General features: G+C 41.5%; 1 protein-coding gene across 9 annotated transcripts in view; it reads left to right on the forward strand.

Moving 5' to 3' along the window:
* LOC140195339 (uncharacterized) overlaps positions 1-20,093 on the forward strand; it is a 123,319-nt gene that overhangs the window by 75,322 nt on the left and 27,904 nt on the right. For 8 of the 9 annotated variants that reach the window (XM_072253481.1, XM_072253483.1, XM_072253488.1 and 5 more), the window contains 3 exons: positions 8,287-8,344; positions 9,753-9,899; positions 13,101-13,247. In XM_072253481.1, the coding sequence (XP_072109582.1) occupies positions 8,287-8,344; positions 9,753-9,899; positions 13,101-13,247 (352 nt within the window). The remainder of the gene's footprint in view (positions 1-8,286; positions 8,345-9,752; positions 9,900-13,100; positions 13,248-20,093) is intronic. The other variant, XM_072253485.1, reaches the window with a different exon arrangement.

Consider the following 20,093-nt stretch of genomic DNA (forward strand, 5'->3'; position numbering starts at 1 on the left):
CTGTACTTCCTCCTGATGGCAGCTGTGAGAAGGGAGCATGGCCTGGATAATGGAGACCCTTGATGTATGTTGCTTTCCTGCAACAATGCTCCTTGTAGATGTGTTCAATGATTGGAATGGCTTTATCCATGATGCATTGGGCCATATCCAATACTTTTTCTCGCTCTTCCAGACAAGGGTGTTGGTGTTTCCATACCAGGAGTGAGGCAACCAGTCAGTGAACTCTCCATAAATCATCTATTGGTGTTTGACAAAGTTTTAGATGACATGCCGAATCTTCGCAAACTTCTAAGGAAGTAGAGGCGCTGTTACACTTTCTTTGTAATGACCCTTACCTGTTGGGCCCAGGACAATTCCTCTGTCCCTATTTTTCATTCCTTTAATATCCAACCATATCTCTGTCTGTCTTGAATTTACTGCACTGTTGAATCCTCACAGCCACACTGGGTAGAGGATTCTGAAGATTTGCTGTTTTGGATAAAGTACCACCTTTTTTTCTCCTATCCTTCCTTAATGGCTGACTTGTTTTGCAATTGTGATACCTGACCCTGGGGTCCGTAAGCAAAGGAAACTGTTATCTACATTTTCATTGACATTTTCAAAGCACTGTAGGAATTTTTTATGCTTTGGTGAAGTCAGTGAGTGCCCAGTCTGCTTAGTTTCTCTTCTTAGAATAACCTCCTCTCCAGCCCTGTTGCTCCATTTTTCAGAAATTATTCTAGTCTTTCTGCATTGTGCTTAAATTCTTTTGCAAAGAAGGCCAGGGTACGACTTGCCTTCTTAATTAGGTGCTGTATCTATGTGTTAACTTTTTCTGTCTTTGTGCAGAGACAGCCTTCTGAACACCAATCCCTTTGCATCTCTCCTTTCAATCTTTGCCTTTTATAAAATTACCAGAATAGAATGCCTTGCATGATTGCATGTTGTATTCTACTCTCTCCCAATTATTTTGCCTGTCTGTATACCCTGGAGGGCTTCTAATTTCTCCTCACAATCCACACTGTCACTCAGTTTTCTACTTTTATGAGCTTGGATATATTGCATTCTTGCCTTATCCAATTTATTATTGTAGACCAGGGGCTGGCAACCTTTTTGCCTCTGTGGGCTGGATCGCATATTAATAAGCGGATGGTGGGCCAGATAAATGCCATAAAAAACTTGAAATATGGGAATTATACATTTAAATACATCTAGTTATGTTTTGCCTCAAATTAATGCATAACGCATGCTAGAAAATCATTTGTGCTTAACCAAGGATGCCAATTAGTAATCAAAGAACTCAGTTTAGTTGCAATTTATTTCAATCAAGGCATCTTTTGAATCTGTTAAAAGGACACAAAGAATCTTTTAAACATAAAATGTATGAACATGATGCATTGAATGGTGGTAAATTAAGTATAATAAAAATTTTAATGCAAACAGTCAATAAATCAGTATGAAACTTGATGCTGTTTGTTGCTTGAAAGCTTCTCAATATTGGGTGTCAGACTTGTTGATGCCAAGAGCAAGACATTATCCAGATGGGCATCAGTCAATCTTGTTCCCAAATGGTTCTTGGTGTGCTTCATTTTTGAAAATAATCGCTCACACAGATAAGTGCTGCCAAACAATGATGCCATCTTTTTTGCATGGTCCACATTCTTTGACAGACTCTCCATCTTAAAAAACTTCATCTTTTCTGCAATACGTTTTGAGACTTCGTAGCTGGCACTGGTATTTCCTTCATTTTCACTGCTTTTCTTGGCAAAAAATGACGTTTGTTTTCCGAAACTAGCCTTCATTCGCTCAACTTCATCTTTCCTTGCTTGTCCAGTAAACTTGTTAAAATTTCCACTACACCTTCACAGCAATGTTTTCTAGGCAAATGAGACAAACTGGTTTCCCAGCTTGCTCGATGAAGAAGTAATCTAGTGTCCAAGTGTCTTGGAAATTTCGACACTCAGTGTCTACCTTCCTGCGTTTTGCATTCATTGCCATTGGAATTTTTTCTTCAATTTTACTTGGAAACAAAATTGAACAAGTATTGTAGCACACGTAAATATCTGGATATTTAGCATGGATTTCTTGTTAAAATAGTGACACTGTTTCTGTTTACAAATTTGAACAGTCCCATCTGAAAACCTGCACGTGCACGGAGAGTATCTAATACATATTAATAGGGTAGTCTGCCTTCCCGTCATTCATATATACCAGTGTTTGGTTTGGAACAAAATGGAACCTGTGGTCGCGTGAAACACTCAGAATAAGGAAAAATCGTTCGCGGGCTATTCAAAGTACCTTCGCGGGCCGGATCTGACCCGTGGGCCGTAGGTTGCCTACCCCTGTTGTAGACTCTGAAGAGCCTACTTCACTGATCGCTACAGTATTTAAATAGTATCTAAAAATTACCTATTTCTTTGAACAATGTATTTTGACCATTCTAATAATGATTGATTTACACCAGTACGTGATTACCAGTCCCATGTCTCACAATTTTTAAAAACTTCAGATATTGTGTAATAGCCAGAGTGCAGAAATACTTTACATTTAAAATTCTCTTCCTTGTGGTCAGATTTGTGCACTGTCTTTTAACCATAAGACATGAGAGCAGAATTGGACCATTTGGCTGATCATAGCTGATCCCTTTTCCCTCTCAGCCCTAATATCCTGCCTTCTCCTTGTATACCTTCATGCCCTGACCAATCAAGAGTCTGTCTATCTCTGCTTTAAATATACATAAACTTCACAATCTCTTCGGCCACCTCTTTCTGAACCCTGGGATATACATCTTCTGGTCCAGGTGACTTATCTGCCTTCAGACTTCAGACCTTCCTGTTTCCCAAGAACCTTCTCTCTATTAATGGAAGCTTCACACATTTCATGACCACTGACACCTGGAACTTCCACCATACTGCTAGTATCATCCACAGTGAAGACTGATGCAAAATACTTATTCAGTTTGTCCACCATTTCATTGTCCCCATCACTACCTCTCCAGCATAATTTTCTAGAGGTCTGATATCCATTCTTGCCTCTTTTACACTTTATATGTATCTGAAGAAACCTTTGGTATCCCCTTTAATATTATTGGCTAGCTTACTTTCGTATTCCATCTTTACCTTAATGATCTTCTTAGTTGCCTTCTGTTGGCATTTGAAAGCTTCCCAATCTTATGATCTCCCTTTGACTATTATGTTGGCTTTGACGTCTCTTGTTGACCCCCAAACATTAGTAAGGTGTGGTCTACAAGTTACAACAGCAAGCAGAAAATACATGTCAAAAGGGCAATGTTACAATAGCCGTGGGATTCAATATGCAGGTAGATTGGGAAAATCAGAAGCTAAAGTCAGAGGAATCAGTATTACAGTGGAGTAAGGGGCCAGAATTGATGGAAAAGAACACTGGCAGAGATGACAGCAGAGCAGCAATGACTGGAATTTCTGGAAACAACTTGGAAGGCACATTGCAACTCATCCTATTGACTGCAATTTTGCCCCATCATCAGCCCCTTTGCTAGGAGTCTTACTACATATTGCCTCAGTTTGTAATCCAACTACCTCATCTTCAGCATGATCACACTGGTTCCCATCCCCCTGCCAAACTATTCAGTTTAAACCCATCTGAGCAACTAGCTGATCTGCCCGCAGGGATATTGGACTCCCACGGGTTCAGGTGTAACCCGTTTTTTTTTTTGTACAGTCATACCTTCCCTAGAACAGATCCCAATGATCTATAAATCTGAACCGCAGTCCCCTGCACCAATTCCTCAGTCACGCATTCACTTGCCAAATCATGCTATTCCTACCCTCTCTGACAATGTGGCACAGGCAGCAATCCAGAGATTATTACCCCGGTTGTCCTGTTTCTCAGCTTTCTACCTAACTTAATAAAGTCTCTCTTCAGGACCTACTCACCTTGCCTATCTCTGAAATCAGTGCCAATGTCCACCAAGACTTCTGGCTGCCTACCCTCAGCCTTGAGAAAGCTATGGACCCAATCCGAGACATCCCTGATCATGGCACCAGGGAGGCAACGTATCATCTGGGTGTTTCCATCGCGCCCACAGAACCTTGTCTCTGTTCCTCTGACTAAGGAATCTCCTATCGACATTGCAATCAGTCCTCTTCACCTCTCTGCTCTTCTGAGCCCCAGCACCAGGCTCAGTACCAGAGACCTGGTCACTGTAGCTCCCCCCGATAGGTTGTCCTTCTCAATAGTATCTAAAGTTATTTACTTATTTTTGAGGGGAATGGCCACAGGTGTACTCTACATGGACTGTGCATTTCCCTTCCTTCCCCTGACAATCACCCAGTTACCTGTCTCCTGCAACCTAGGGGTGACTACTCCCTGTAACTCCTGTCTGTCACCTCCTCATTCTCCTGTATGAGTCGAAGGTCATTGAGCTGCAGCTCTGGTTCTTTAATATGTTCTCTCAGGAGCTGCAACTCGAGACTGGAGGTCTCGCAGACTTCCCACATCCCACGCAGAGTAAAAACACTGTCCTGGAGCCCTTCTCACTAATCTGCTATACTCTAACAGATGAAGAATGAATAAATTGAGAGAGAGAGAGAGAGAGAAAAAAAAACTTTGAAATCTCATTCACCGCCCTGATTTAAAAAGTAGCTCTTTTCACACACCCCTGGTGTGGATCGTCTAATCCTTTCCCATTTTTGCCAGTGCTCTATCCATGTTAGTGCCCACAGAAGGCAAAGAGTGGTTGTAGAGGGGTCATATTCTGCATGGAGGTCGGTCACCAGCAGAGTACCTCAGGGATCTGTTCTGGGACCCTTACTCTTCGTGATTTTTATAAATGACCTGGATGAGGAAGTGGAGGGATGGGTTAATAAGTTTGCCGATGACACAAAAGTTGGAGGTGTTGTGGATAGTGTGGAGGGCTGTCAGAGGTTACAGCGGGACATTGATAGGATGCAAAACTGGGCTGAGAAGTGGCAGATGGAGTTCAACCCAGATAAGTGTGAGGTGGTTCATTTTGGTAGGTCAAATACGATGGCAGAATAATACAGAATATAGTATTAATGGTAAGACTCTTGGCGGTGTGGAGGATCAGAGGGTTCTTGGGGTTCGAGTCCATAGGACACTCAAAGCTGCTGTGGAGGTTGACTCTGTGGTTAAGAAGGCATACAGTGTATTGGCCTTCATCAATCATAGAATTGAACTTAGGAGCCGAGAGGTAATGTTGCAGCTATATAGGACCCTGGTCAGACCACACTTGAAGTACTGTGCTCAGTTCTGGTTGCCTCACTACAGGAAGGATGTAGAAACCATAGAAAGGGTGCAGAGGAGATTTACAAAGATGTTGCCTGGATTGGGGAGCATGCCTTATAGGAATAGGTTGAGTGAACTCGGCCTTTTCTCCTTGGAGTGACGGAGGATGAGAGGTGACCTGATAGAGGTGTATAAGATGATGAGAGGCATTGATCGTGTGGATAGTCAGAGGCTTTTTCCCAGGGCTGAAATGGTTGCCACAAGAGGACACAGGTTTAAAGTGCTGGGGAGTAGGTACAGAGGAGATGTCAGGGGTAAGTTTTTTTTACTCAAGAGAGTGGTGAGTGTGTGGAATGGGCTTCTGGCAATGGTGGTGGAGGCGGATATGATACGGTAGTTTAAGAGATTTTTGGATAGGTACATGGAGCTTAGAAAAATAAGGGGGCTATAGGTAAGCCTAGTAATTTCTAAGGTAGGGACATGTTCGGCACAACTTTGTGGGCCAAAGGGCATGTATTGTGTTGTAGGTTTTCTATGTTTCTACCATGGCTGTTATCTTGTTTAGCAGCCTCGTGTCAAAGGCCTTCTGAAAATTCAAGTGCACAACACCAACCAATTTTCCTTTGTCTATCCTGCTTGTTATTTCTTCAAGTAATTTCAACTGATTTGTCAGGCAAGATTTTCTCTTAAGAAAACCACAATGACTTCGGACAATTTTATCATGTGCCCCTAAGTACCCCGAAACCACATCCTTAACAGTTGACTCCAATGTCTTCCCAATCAGTGAGGTCAGGTTAACTGGCTTATAATTTCCTTTCTTCTGCCTCAGTCCTAACCTTGAAGAGTGGAGTGAAATTTGTAATTTTCCAGTCCTCCGGAACCATGCCAGAATCTATTGATTCTTGAAAAGATCGTTACTAATGCCTTCACAATCTCATCAGCTACCACTTGGAGTGCAGTCCATTTGGTCCAGCTTTCATATCTATCCTCAGACCCTTCAATTTCCCAGCACCAATTCCCAACTGATTCTGTTAGAGAATTTAGTACTGATCAAACACAAAGTAAGCAAAGACCTCAAAACTAGTTACTACTTTTATTTCGTAAATTCACAGGGAGCTGTTCCTCCCAACGGAAGGTTACAGTTCAAGTTTATACAGTAAATCCCGTCACAGTAGGTCAGCTGGTCTGCAGACACTGTTTCCGCAATTTACACAACATTAGCACCTATATAATTGGTTACTCATTGATCAGAGTGCCAAACAATTTGTTAATCATGTTGCCTCTCAGACAATTAGCACCTATACAGTCAGTTCCTCAGTGATGATGTGATCTATTGTTAGTTAGTACAAAGAAGATAGACCTATTCTGTTGTCTTATATCATGCACTCCCCACGATTCTGTGAACCCCCAGTCCTCAAGCTTAATTTTTACTCCACAAGTAGCAACAGCACTCAGTTCTGCCCATTGACACTCCTGAACTGGCATACTACTAGTCTCTTCCACAGTGAAGAATGATGCAAAATACTTTTTCAGTTCGTCTGCCATTTCCTTGTCGCCATTTACTATCTCTCCAGTGTAATTTTCCAGCAGTCCAATATCTACCCTCGTCCTTCTTTTACTCTTTACATATTTGGAAAAAACTTTTGACATAATTTTCAATATTATTGGCTAGCTTATATTTCAGGTAACATAACATTTCGGTGTCTATCTTGTCCACAGACTACTATCTACTCCTTTAACTATGGAATCTCCCATCCACAGCACCAGATGCAGTGTCAGAGACCCGGTTGCTGCTGCAACCCCGGTAGGTCTCCTCTTTGCCACCCCCCTGCCCCCCAAACAGGATCCAAAATGGTACACTTGTTATTGAGGGGAATGGCCACAGGAGTGCCCTGTACCAGCTGACAATTTCTCTTCTCTCTCCTGACAGTCATCCACTCACCTGCCTCCTGCAACCTTGGGGTGACTGTTTCCTTGTAGCTCCCATCATCTCTTCAGTTTCTCTTGCAAGCTGAAGTTCATCGAGTTGCAGCTCCAGTTCTTTAACATGTCCTTTGAGCTTGGTGCACCTGGTGTAAGTGTGGTTATCCAGGAGACTGGAGATCTCCCTGAATTCCCACATCTCATACCAAGGACAAAACACAGCCCCTGGAACCATTCTGACTGCCCTAACTGTACACTTAGAAATGAAGAATGTAATGTCATTTTCCGTCTCTATCATTGAAATTATCTTTATGGATGGTTTTCAAAATGAAGTTTTTCACTCTCCTTCAGTACTTGACAATAATAAATCCATTTACCAATTTACAATCCCAATTATTATTTTTTATTGTTTCAGGTATATATACGACCACTGTCATGTTTACTAGTTGACTTTTCAATTGTGTAATATTCTTGCTTTATGCTTAGTTTTAAAAAGAGCAGTTATTCTTCACTATCCCTAAATTTTGCCTGAGTTAATATTTGTATATAATGTAAGGAGATAATCTTTCATATATAAATGTAAGAAAAACAACTTCCCACTAACGTTTTTCAGTTCCACCATGATTGCCAGATTCCCTGCCATTAGCAACCTGAAGTTTTACTGCTCCAGACATGCATCAGTTCCATGGCCATCTCAAATCAGTGAGATCTGAAGCATGGTGTCTTTGACAGAACCCAAGAGCTAATTGAAAGAACAAGTTGCTGAAAATTAGGTGCTATTTCTTGGCATGCTTAGCCATCATGATGCCGCTGAATTGGGATCAAGCTGATAAATAATTAGTTCAGATTACAATTTTTAAAATATAATTGGTAATGGATTGGGTTGCAAAATACAGCAGTGCCAATGAAAAGATTCTGACATTTTATCAGTGGGCTGAAATGTGGTGCCCCGGAGGATTAACAGAGGTGAAGGATGTTAAAATAAAGGAATGATTGAGCTGGGAAGGGCGGCTGTCCATATTACCTAAATTTTGTTTTGCGAAAGGCAGACAAAGAGCTATGTGGATGTTTATCATCAACTTCAGTAAATTTGACATTTCATTAGAATAGAATAGATTAACATCGTTTCTTCTTCAAAGTTTTTTTTTAAATTTCCAGGTGATCCGAGATTATGATACATGTCCACCCAGTAAGAGGACAGCTGAAGCAAAAGATGGTAAAATGCGACATTCGCTGTTTTTGCTTTGAACAGTAAGAAGCATGAAAAATCTCTGAAGTTGTCAGAATGTTCCTTTATTTAGAGACAGTTTAGTTCTTGTGACCAATCTCACAACATGTTCCATCTCCCTGTACCAAATTATTCAAGTTTTACATAAACAACAGGAATTCTGCAGATGCTGGAAATTCAAGCAACACACATCAAAGTTGCTGGTGAACGCAGCAGGCCAGGCAGCATCTGTAGGAAGAGGTGCAGTCAACGTTTCAGGCCGAGATCCTTCGTCAGGACTAACTGAAGGAAGGGTGAGTAAGAGAATTGAAAGTGGGAGGGAAAGTAAGCTTACTCACTCTTCCTTCAGTTAGTCCTGACGAAGGATCTCGGCCTGAAACGTTGACTGCACCTCTTCCTACAGATGCTGCCTGGCCTGCTGCGTTCACCAGCAATTTTGATGTGTGTTGCTCAAGTTTTACATGATTTTTAGAACAATTGATAATACATTTATGCTTTCCTGAACCTGTACTTTTCTGAGATTCATTACCCCCTAGGTAAAGAAATTCCTCTTCATCTCTGTTCTAAAGGGACAACATTCTATTATGAGAGTGTGCCCTATGGACCTCGACTTTCTCACTATTTGAAACATTTTCTCCACACCTACACTATGTAGGCATTTTAATATTCAGTAAGTTTCAATGAGATCCACTCTCATTCTTCTGAACCCCAGTGAGTACAGATCTGGAGCCCTCAAAGCTCCTCATGCATTAACCCTTTTATTCCTGGAAGGATTATTACAAACCCCCTCTGGATCCTGTCTAATACCAGCACATCCTTTCTTAAATATGAGGCCCAGAACTACTCACAATGCTCCAAATGTGGCCTTAGCAATGCCCTATAAGTCTCAGCATTACATCCTTGCTTTATGTTCTAGTCACAAAATGAATTTCTTTTACTTAATAGTCTTGAAATGTTGCATTTGCTTTCCTTATTACAGACTCGACTCACAAGTTAATCTTTGCAGAATCTTGCATTAGAACTTCCAAGTCATTTGCACCTCTGACTTCTGAATTTGCTCTGTTTAAAAAGAAGTCTATACCTTTATTCCTTCTACCAAAGTGCATGCCATACAGTTCCCTACATTGTATTCTATTTGCCTCTTCTTTGCCCATTGTCGTAATCTGTCCAAGTCTTTCGGAAGATTCTATGCAGGCTGCCTTTATTCCCACTCTTTGCCTCTTGCCAGTCAGTCAATCTCCTGTCAACGCAAGTATCTTTCCTGTAATACCATAGGCTCTTATCTTGTTTAACAGTTTCATTTACAGTATTTGAAGCAGTCAAATGCTTGGCATATACTTTATTGAGAAAGTAAGTTTTAATTATTTGAAAGCATGTGCCCTCTTTTTAATTTTAGAAAGCCAGCTGCAGGACATGGAATACTGTAGTTTTGACCAAGATCAGAGAACCTACGTGGGAACCTCTTCCTCTTCAAGTCATACAGATAGAAAGCTGTATGCTAGCCCAAGTTCCAAGCCTCGTAGTAGAGTAACTTGCTCAAAAAGTAGGTTTGTCTATGGCATTTTACTGTCTCCTGACTCAAAGTTAATTACAGCTATATTGTGTCACAAAGGAAAGCCTGCTATTGTAGATCGTTAGGAATTTCCTGTCTTCATTTGTTTAGTGCAAATCTGAGAATTTTATCAAGCTATATTTTCATATTTGTCAGAAAATGCTGTAAACCATTTTAGTAGGTCCTGGTCCTGCTTATCCCAATGACTAAACAAAGGCTAAAGCATTGACAATGCTGAATAATTTGGAATAGGTTAACTGCTCAGTATTTCTGTATGAATATTCTTTTCCAGGTGAAGATGGTTTCAAATTCTGGGATTGTTGGTAAACCAATTGTGTATACATTTCTCTGATATTAAATGTACCTGTTGAAACATATTGAAACCAGTTATTAATTTTTAATTGTCTACAACTGTACATACCCAGCTAGATTTCATAGGATGAAAGGTTTTGATTGGTTCAATATGGGATTGTTTAATGATTCTGTTTCTGCTGTGTAGCATGCATACAGTGCTGTGATTTCATGTTCTAGGCATTTCATTATTTGGGTCCACAAGACATTGGAGTAGAATTAGACCACCTGGCCCATCGAGTCTGCTCCGCCATTCATGGCTGATTTTTTTTTTCTCCTCCTCAACCCCAGTTCCTGGTCTTCTCCCCATAACCTTTGATGCCATGTCCAGTCAAAAACCTATTAATATCTGCCTTAGATACACCCAATGACCTGTCCTCCACAGCTGCATATGGCAACAAATTCCACAAATCACCACCCTTTGGCTAAAGAAATTTCTCCATATCTCTGTTTTGAAAGGGCGCCCTTCTATCCTGAAGCTGTGCCCTCTTGTCCTAGACTCCCCTATCATGGGAAACGTCCTTTCAACATCTACTCTGTCTATGCCTTTCAACATTCGGAAAGTTTCAATGAGATCCCCCCCTTCATCCTTCTGAATTCCAGCAAGTAGAGACCCAGAGCCCTAAAATGTTCTTCGTATGATAACCCTTTCATTCCTGGAATCTTACTTGTGAGCCTCCTCTGGACCCTGGCATCTTTTCTAAGATGAGGGACCCAAAACTGTTCACGATGCTTAAGGTGAGGCCTTACCAGTGCCTTATAAAGCCTCAGCATCACATCCTTGCTCTTGTATTCTAGATCTCTTGAAATGAATTCTAACATGGCAGTTGCCTTCCTCACTACCAATTCAACCTGCAAGTTAACCTTTAGGGTGTTCTGCACAAGGACTCCCAAGTCCCTTTGCATCTCAGATTTTTGGATTTTCTCCCTGCTTAGGAAATAGTCCACACATTTATTTCTACTACCAAAGAGCACGACCATGCACTTTCCAACATTGTATTTCATTTACCACTTTCTTGCCCATTCTCCTAATCTGTTCAAGTCCTTCTGCGTCCTACCTTTTTCCACAACACTGCTTGCCCCTCCACCAATCTTCGTATCATCTGCAAACTTCGCAAAAAAGCCATCTATTCCATCATCTAAATCATTTATATACATACATTTATATACATAAAAAGAAGTAGTCCCAACACTGACCCCTGCGGAACACCACTAATCACTCGCAGCCAACCAGGAAAGGATCCTTTTATTCCCACTCGCTGCCTCCTACCAATCAGCCAATGCTCTAACCATGTTAGTAACTTTCCTGTAATACCATGGGCTCTTAACTTGGTAAGCAGCCTGATGTGTGGCACCACCTGGTCACTATCAGGTAGAGGGTAAAAGAGCCTTAGGATTCGCAGCACCGGGTTTGGTCTTCAATCGCATTGAAGCAAAGTTCTTCTTTCCACCTGATCCTAACATTATATGCTGATCTATGTGACAGAATAAAATGCAGCAGCTGCAATCTTTCCAAACTATATGAATATCAAATTTGAGTTCAAGGTTCAAAATTCAAAGTAAATTTTATTATCATAGTGTGTGTGTGTGTGTATATATATATATATATATATATGTCACCATTTACAATCCTGAGATTCATTTACTTGTTATACTCAGCAAATGTGTAGAATAGTAGCTGTAATAGGATCATTGAAAGATCAACCGGAATGCAGAAGACAGCAAACTCTGCAGATGCAAATATAAAGAAATAGCAATGAATAATGAGAACATGAGATAAAGAGTCCTTAAAGTGAGATCATTGGTTGCTGAAACATTTCAGTGATGAGGCAATTGAGTGTTGTTATCCCCTTTTATTTAAGAAGCTGATGGTTGAGGGGTAGTAACTGTTCTTGAACCTGGTGGTTCAAGTCCTGAGGCTCTTTTATATTCTACCTAATGGCAGCAACGAGAAGAGAGCATGACCTGGGTGGTGGTGACCTCTTGATGGTGGAGGCTGCTTTCCTATGACAGCCTTTCATGTAGATGTGCTCAATAGCTGGGAGGGCTTTACCTGTGGTGTACTGGGCCGAGTCCACTAGCTTTTGTAGGATTTTCCATTCAAAGGTGTCGGTGTTTCCACACCACATCGTGATGCAGTCAGTTGTCTCCACTACACATGTATAGAAGCTTGTTAAGTTTGGTGATTTGATGAATCTATTCCTAATATGTTCTACTGTGATACAAGAGGTCCATGATGTAATACTGAAACTATATGACATTATCTGGACTTATGCGGAGATGACTCCTATGAACACTGTCCCACAAAAATAGGTGAATAGTAAAGAGCAAATCAGTTAGATCTGCCTTTGTGCTGGTTCCAGGGAATGTTGCCAAAATTGTGAGAGCTATTACAGATTGGTCAAGCAACAGCCTGAAATCATATTCCTGGAATCGTACATGACAGTCAACATCCTAGACACCATTTCCATCACTGAGTATATCCTGTCCCACTGACAGGACAGACCCAGTAGAGGCAGCAGTTAAGCAGTATGCATTCAGGATCTATAAAACCATCAATCCCATCATTCAGTTCATTAATGTGTAACTTGACAAGACCCCTGGGGAGAGCACTCGTCACTGACAGCCAAACAGAACAGGCCCCCTTTATTCACACACTTTGCCTCCTGCCAGTCAGTCAATCTCCTGTCAACGCTAGTGTCTTTCCTGTAATACTATAGGCTCTTATCTTGTTTAAAAATTTCATATACAGAATTTGAAGCTGTCAACTGCTTGGCATATACTTTATTGAGAGAGTAGCTTTTAATTATTTGAAAGCATGTGCCCTCTTCTTAATTTTAGAAAGCCAGCTGCAAGACATGGAATACTGTAGTTTTGACCAAGATCAGAGAATCTGCGTGGAAACCTCTTACTCTTCAAGATGTACAGATAGAAAGCTGTATGCTAGCCCAAGTTCCAAGCCTCGTAGTAGAGTAACTTCCTCAAAAGGTAGGTTTGTCTATGACATTTTACTGTCTCCTGACTCAAAATTAATCTATATACTACTAAAACTCTCATGCTCTGTCTGTCTGTTTGTGACCTCCAATTAGCGCAAACGGTGCAATACAGTGACACTTTTTTTTGGCTAAGTTGAATTAAAATGCGCTAACTTACAGATTGCAGGCAAAGTTCAGGGTTATATATTCATATATAAGGATCAGAGACAAACACCAAACAGCAGAAGAGATGAAGAGACGGGGGATGAAAGGGCTGCACATCTCCAGAATGAGGAAAACAGGCACAGAAGGAGGAGAGAGGAAGAGACAAAGAAGCTGAGAAATGCACGTATCCAGGATCAGAGATAAAGATCAAACAGCAGAAGAGATGGGGGATGAAAGGACTGCACATCTCCAGAATGACAACGAGAGGCACAAGGGTGGCAGATAAAGCAGAAATGATGCCATCAAAAGTGTCCTTCGTTAAACAAGGAGGAGCTGTATTTGCTTTGCTGCGCATCGTTCTTCTTTAATAAACTGAGGTTTTCTACTTCAGTTTCCAAAGCAAAGTGATACCAATAGCATTCAGGAAAATTTAATGTTCATTCTGGTCACATCAGACTGCACTACCCTTCTGTCAAAGGGTGCCCCAGCGGGTCATCCCGTTGTCTATTTACAGCTATATTGTGCCACAAAGGAAAGCTTGCTATTGTAGATCGTTATGACAGGTTCCCTACCTTCGTTTGTGTAATATAAATCTGAGAATTCCATTGTTATATTTTCATATTTGTTAGAAAATGTTGTAAAGCAATACTGACTCATTTTTGTAGGTCCTTGTTTTGCTTAACCCAATGACTAAACAAAGACAAAGATTTTCATTGATTAAAAATGCTGAATAATTTGGAATAGGTTAACCACTAGGTATTTCTGTGTGAAATAAAGACAGAAAAAAACCTTAAACTCAAATCTCATTGTTTCTCTTTGCACAGTTACTTAGTGAGTAGCTGAGGGTTCCCAATTATTTTTATTTTTATTTCAGATTTCCAGCATCTATAATTTGTTATCGAATATTCATTTCTGGGTGAAGATGGTTTCAAATGTGTTGGTCTTAACTTTTGCCCTGGATTTTCTTCCGAGAGTCCGGGATGCTCATAAAACCAGTGGTGCCTGATATTTATTTTTAATTGTCTGTGACTGTACATACCCAGCCAGATTTCATAGGATGAAAGGTTTTGATGTGATTGTTTCAATATGGGATGAAACAATCATATGAAAGAAATCAGTGCTGTTTCTGCTATCCAGCATATGTACAGTGCTGTGGTTTCATGTTCTAGGCATCTCATTTTTTGGGTGCACTTTGTTCTTCTCCTAGCTCGGTCTTCAATCTCATTGAAGCAAAGTTCTTCCTCTCACTTGATTCTCTGGTTATATGCTGATCCATGTGTTATAGGCTGTGACAGAAAAAATGCAGCACCTGTCATCTTACCACAGGATGTAAATACCAACTTTGAGCTGCTGAATCTATTTTACTGTGAAATATATTCCACTATGATAGGTGTCCATACTATAATACTGAAACTTTAGTAGTCAGAATGAACAGTCCTGGGAACCATTAACATTGACTCCAGGTCTCATGAATTCTCACGGCATCACATTAATCTCGGGCAACAAAACCTGGTTATTACCACCTACTGTCCTTCCTCAGCTGATGAATAAAGACTACGCCATACAGAATACCACTTTGAAGAAGTACTGAGAGTGGGAAAGGCTCCGAATGTGCTCTGGGTAGGGGACTTGAATGTCCATCACCCATAGCTCAGTAACACCACCACTGACTGAGCTGGCCAAGTGCTAAATAAACATTGCCATTAGATATGGTGAGAGAACTAACACGAGCAACAACCTGACACTCAATGTCAGTAAGATGAAAGCTGATTGTGGACTTCAGGAAGGGTAAGACGAAGGAACTCAAACAAATCCTCATAGAGGGATCAGAAATGGAGAGAGTGAGCAGCTTCAAGTTCCTGGGTGTCAAGATCTCTGAGGATCTAACCTGTTCCCAACATATTGATGTAGTTATAAAAGAAGGCAAGACAGTGACTATACTTCATTAGGAGTTTGAAGAGATTTGTTATGTTAATAAATGCACTCAATAACTTCTTTAGTTGTACTGTGGAGACCATTTTGTCAGGCTGCATCACTGTCTGGTATGGAGGGGCTACTGCACAGGACCGAAAGAAGCTGCAGAAAGTTGTAAATCTAGTCAATTCCATCTTGGGTATTAGCCGACAAAGTACCCAGGACATCTTTAAGGAGCAGTGTCTCAGAAAGGCAGTGAACAATTATTAAGGACCTCCAGCACCCAGGACATGCCCTTTTCTCACTGTTACCATCAGGTAGGAGTTATAGTCATAGTCATACTTTATTGATCCCGGGGGAACTTGGTTTTCGTTACAGTTGCACCATAAATAATAAATAGTAATAGAACCATAAATAGTTAAATAGTAATATGTAAATTATGCCAGTAAATTATGAAATAAGCCCAGGACCAGCCTATCGGCTCAGGGTGTCTGACCCTCCAAGGGAGGAGTTGTAAAGTTTGATGGCCACAGGCAGGAACGACTTCCTATGACGCTCTGCTGCATCTCAGTGGAATGAGTCTCTGGCTGAATGTACTCCTGTGCCCAACCAGTACATTATGTAACCGATGGGAGACATTGACCAAGATGGCACGCAACTTAGACAGCATCCTCTTTTCAGACACCACCGTAAGAGAGTCCAGTTCCCTCCCCACAACATCACTGGCCTTACGAATGAGTTTGTTTATTCTGTTGATGTCTGCTACCCTCAGCCTGCTGCCCCAGCACAAAACAGCAAACATGATAGCACTGGCCACCACAGACTCGTAGAACATCCTCAGCATCGTCTGGCAGATGTTAAAGGACCTCAGTCTCCTCAGGAAATAGAGACGGCTCTGACCCTTCTTGTAGACAGCCTCAGTGTTCTTTGACCAGTCCAGTTTATTGTCAATTCGTATCCCCAGGTATTTATAATCCTCCACCATGTCCACACTGACCCCCTGGATGGAAACAGGGGTCACCGGTTGCCTTAGCTCTCCTCAGGTCTACCACCAGCTCCTTAGTCTTTTTCACATTAAGCTGTAGATAATTCTGCTCACACCATGTGATAAAGTTTCCTACCGTAGCCCTGTACTCAGCCTCATCTCCCTTGCTGATGCATCCAATGATGGGAGAGTCATCAGAAAACTTCTGAAGATGACAAGATTCTGTGCAGTAGTTGAAGTCCGAGGTGTAAATGGTGAAGAGAAAGGGAGACAAGACAGTCCCCTGCAGAGCCCCAGTGCTGCTGATCACTCTGTTGGACACACAGTGTTGCAAGCACGCGCACTGTGGTCTGCCAGTCAGGTAATCAAGAATCCATGATACCAGGGAAGCATCCACCTGCATCGCTGTCAGCTTCTCCCCCAGCAGAGCAGGGCGGATGGTGTTGAACGCACTGGAGAAGTCAAAAAAACATGACCCCCAGCTGACAGAAGCCTGAAGGCACACACTCAGTGATTCAAGAACAGCTTCTTCCCCTCTGCTATCCAATTCCTAAATGGACATTGAATCTTTGGATATTACCTTTTTTGTAATATACAGTATTTCTGTTTTTTCATGTTTTTAAAAAATCTATTCAATATACATAATTGATTTATTTGTTTATTATTATTATTATTTTTATTTCTGCTATATTATGTATTGCATTGAACTGCTGCTGCTAAGTTAACAAATTTCATGTCACATGCCAATGATAATGAATCTGATTCTGGTTCTGAAATATGAGACGAGATTGGGCAGACTGGATTTTGCTTTGCTTGCAGAAGGCACAGATAGGGTAGATGGTAAGAAACTTTTCTTATGGCAGAGCAGTCCAAGACAAGAAAGTGTAGGTTTAAGTTTAAGGGTCCAAGGGTAAGGGGGATCTGAGAAGAACTTTTTTCACCCATTAAGTTGATGTCATTCTAACGTAGTGGACCAACGGCTGGTAAATGGGATAAAAAATAAATTACTGGAGCAACTAAGGTTGAGCAGCATTGGTGTCCTGATGCTGGGTCTTAAGCTGAAAGTTTATGTGAGGGTCATGTTTTTTGACTTCTCCAATGCGTTCAACACCATCCGTTGCTCTGCTGGGGGAGAAGCTGACAGCGATGCAGGTGGATGCTTCCCTGGTATCATGGATTCTTGATTACCTGACTGGCAGACCACAGTACGTGTGCTTGCAACACTGTGTGTCTGACAGAGTGATCAGCAGCACTGGGGCTCCACAGGGGACTGTCTTGTCTCCCTTTCTCTTCACCATTTACACCTTGGACTTCAACTACTGCACAGAGTCTTGTCATCTTCAGAAGTTTTCGGATGACTCTGCCATAGTTGGATGCATCAGCAAGGGAGATGAAGTTGAGTACAGGGCTACGGTAGGAAGCTTTGTCACATGGTGTGAGCAGAATTATCTGCAGCTTAATGTGGAAAAGACTAAGGAGCTGGTGGTAGACCTGAGGAGAGCTAAGGTACCGGTGACCCCTGTTTCTATCCAGGGGGTCAGTGTGGACGTGGTGGAGGATTACAAATACCTGGGATACGAATTGACAATAAACTGGACTGGTCAAAGAACACTGAGGCTGTCTACAAGAAGGGTGAGAGCCGTCTCTATTTCCTGAGGAGACTGAGGTCCTTTAACATCTGCTGGACGATGCTGAGGATGTTCTATGAGTCTCTGGTGGCCAGTGCTATCATGTTTACTGTTGTGTGCTGGGGCAGCAGGCTGAGGGTAGCAGACACCAACAGAATCAACAAACTCATTCGTAAGGCCAGTGATGCTGTGGGGATGGAACTGGACTCTCTGACGGTGGTGTCTGAAAAGAGGATGCTGTCCAAGTTGCATGCCATCTTGGACAATGTTTCCCATCCACTACATAATGTACTGGTTGGGCACAGGAATACATTCAGCCAGAGACTCATTCCACCGATATGCAACACAGAGTGTCATAGGAAGTCATTCCTGCCTGTGGCCATCAAACTTTACAACTCCTCCCTTGGAGGGTCAGACACCCTGAGCCAATAGGCTGGTCCTGGACTTATTTCCTGGTATAATTTACATATTACTATTTAACTATTTATGGTTTTATTACTATTTATTATTTATGGTGCAACTGTAACGAAAAACAATTTCCCCCAGGATCAATAAAGTATGACTGTGACTATCTCCACAGATACTGCTTGACCCACTGAATTCCTCCAGCAATTTGTTTTGTTTTTGCTGCAGTTTCCAGCATCTGCAGTCTCTTGTCTCTGTAAAAATACATAGGTATTTTATGTATAGCGCAGTGTGCTGAAGAGCCTGTGTCTGTGCTGTATAGTTCTGTGAGTATATTGAATGCAGAATTTGATATACTATGCTTAAACATCTTTGCAACATGTGAGAAAACCAGAGCACCCACAGGAAACTTCTACCGTCACAGGGAGAATGTGCAAACTCCTTGTTGACAGTGGCAAGAATTGAACTCCAGTCTCACAACTGTTATCATAAAATGTTGTGCTATCTGCTACCCTGCTTTGCCAAATAATGCCTTGAACCTATTATTCATTCCTGACTTGTAGACCCCAGTTGGTTCAGATTGGCAACAATCTCTCCTCTACGATCTCCATCAGCACAGGTGCACCACAAGGCTGCGTGCTTAGCTCCCTGCTCTACTCACTTTATACTTGTGACTGTGAGGCTAAGCACAGCTCCAATGCTATATTTAATTTTGCCGGTGACACCACTGATTGGCTGAATCTAAAGTGGTGACTATTAGCATATAGGTAGGAGATTGAAAATCTGGCTGCGTGGTGTCACAACAATCTCTTGCTTGATGTTAGGAAGACCATGGAGCTGATTATTGACTTCAGGAAGAGGAAACTGGGAGTTCATGAGCCAGTCTTCATCGGGGGATCAGAGGTGGAGATGATTAACAAGTGCCTCTGTGTTACTATTTCAGAGAATCTGTTCTAGGCGTAGCATGTAAGTGTAATTATGAAGAAAGCACTTCAGCACCTCTACTTTCTTAGAAGTTTGCGAAGATTTGGTATGACATTTAAAACTTTGACAAACTTCTGTGGGTGTGTGGTGGAGAGTACGCGGACTGCATGCATTACAACCTGGTATCAAAACACCAACACCCTTCAGCAGGAAATCCTCTAAAAAGTAGTGGATATCCATCATCATCAAGGACACCCATCACTTGGATCATGCTCTCTTCTCGCTGCTGCCATCATGAAGAAGATACACAATCCTTGGGACCCACATCACCAGGTTCAGAAACAGTTATTACCCCTCAACCATCAGGTTCTTGAACCAGAAGGAATAACTTCACTCACCCATCACTGTTCCCACAACCTATTGACTCACTTCCAGGGACATTTCATCTAATGTTTTACTCTTTTCATCTCATGTTCTCAGTTTCTTTCTCTGTTGCACAGTTTGTTGCCACTTGAACATTGTTTGCCTGTCCTGTTGGGCGCAGTCTTTCATTGATTCTATTGTGTTTCTTGGATTTACTGTGTATGCCCACAAGAAAATGAATCTCAAGGTCGTATATGGTGACGTGTACTTTGATAATAAATTTACTTTGAACTTAATTAAAACCAAATGAGATTTATTATCACTGATATGTTGTGAAATTTGTTGTTTTGAGGCAGTAGTGCAGTGGAAGACATAATAATTACTAGAAATTACAAATATAAATAGTGCCAAAAGAAAGGCGGGGTAGTGTTCATGATCTGTTCGGAAATCTGATGGGGGTGGAGAAAGTTGTTCT

Source organism: Mobula birostris, chromosome 3 (genome assembly GCF_030028105.1).
Source record: "Mobula birostris isolate sMobBir1 chromosome 3, sMobBir1.hap1, whole genome shotgun sequence".
Classification (NCBI taxonomy): Eukaryota; Metazoa; Chordata; class Chondrichthyes; order Myliobatiformes; family Myliobatidae; genus Mobula; species Mobula birostris.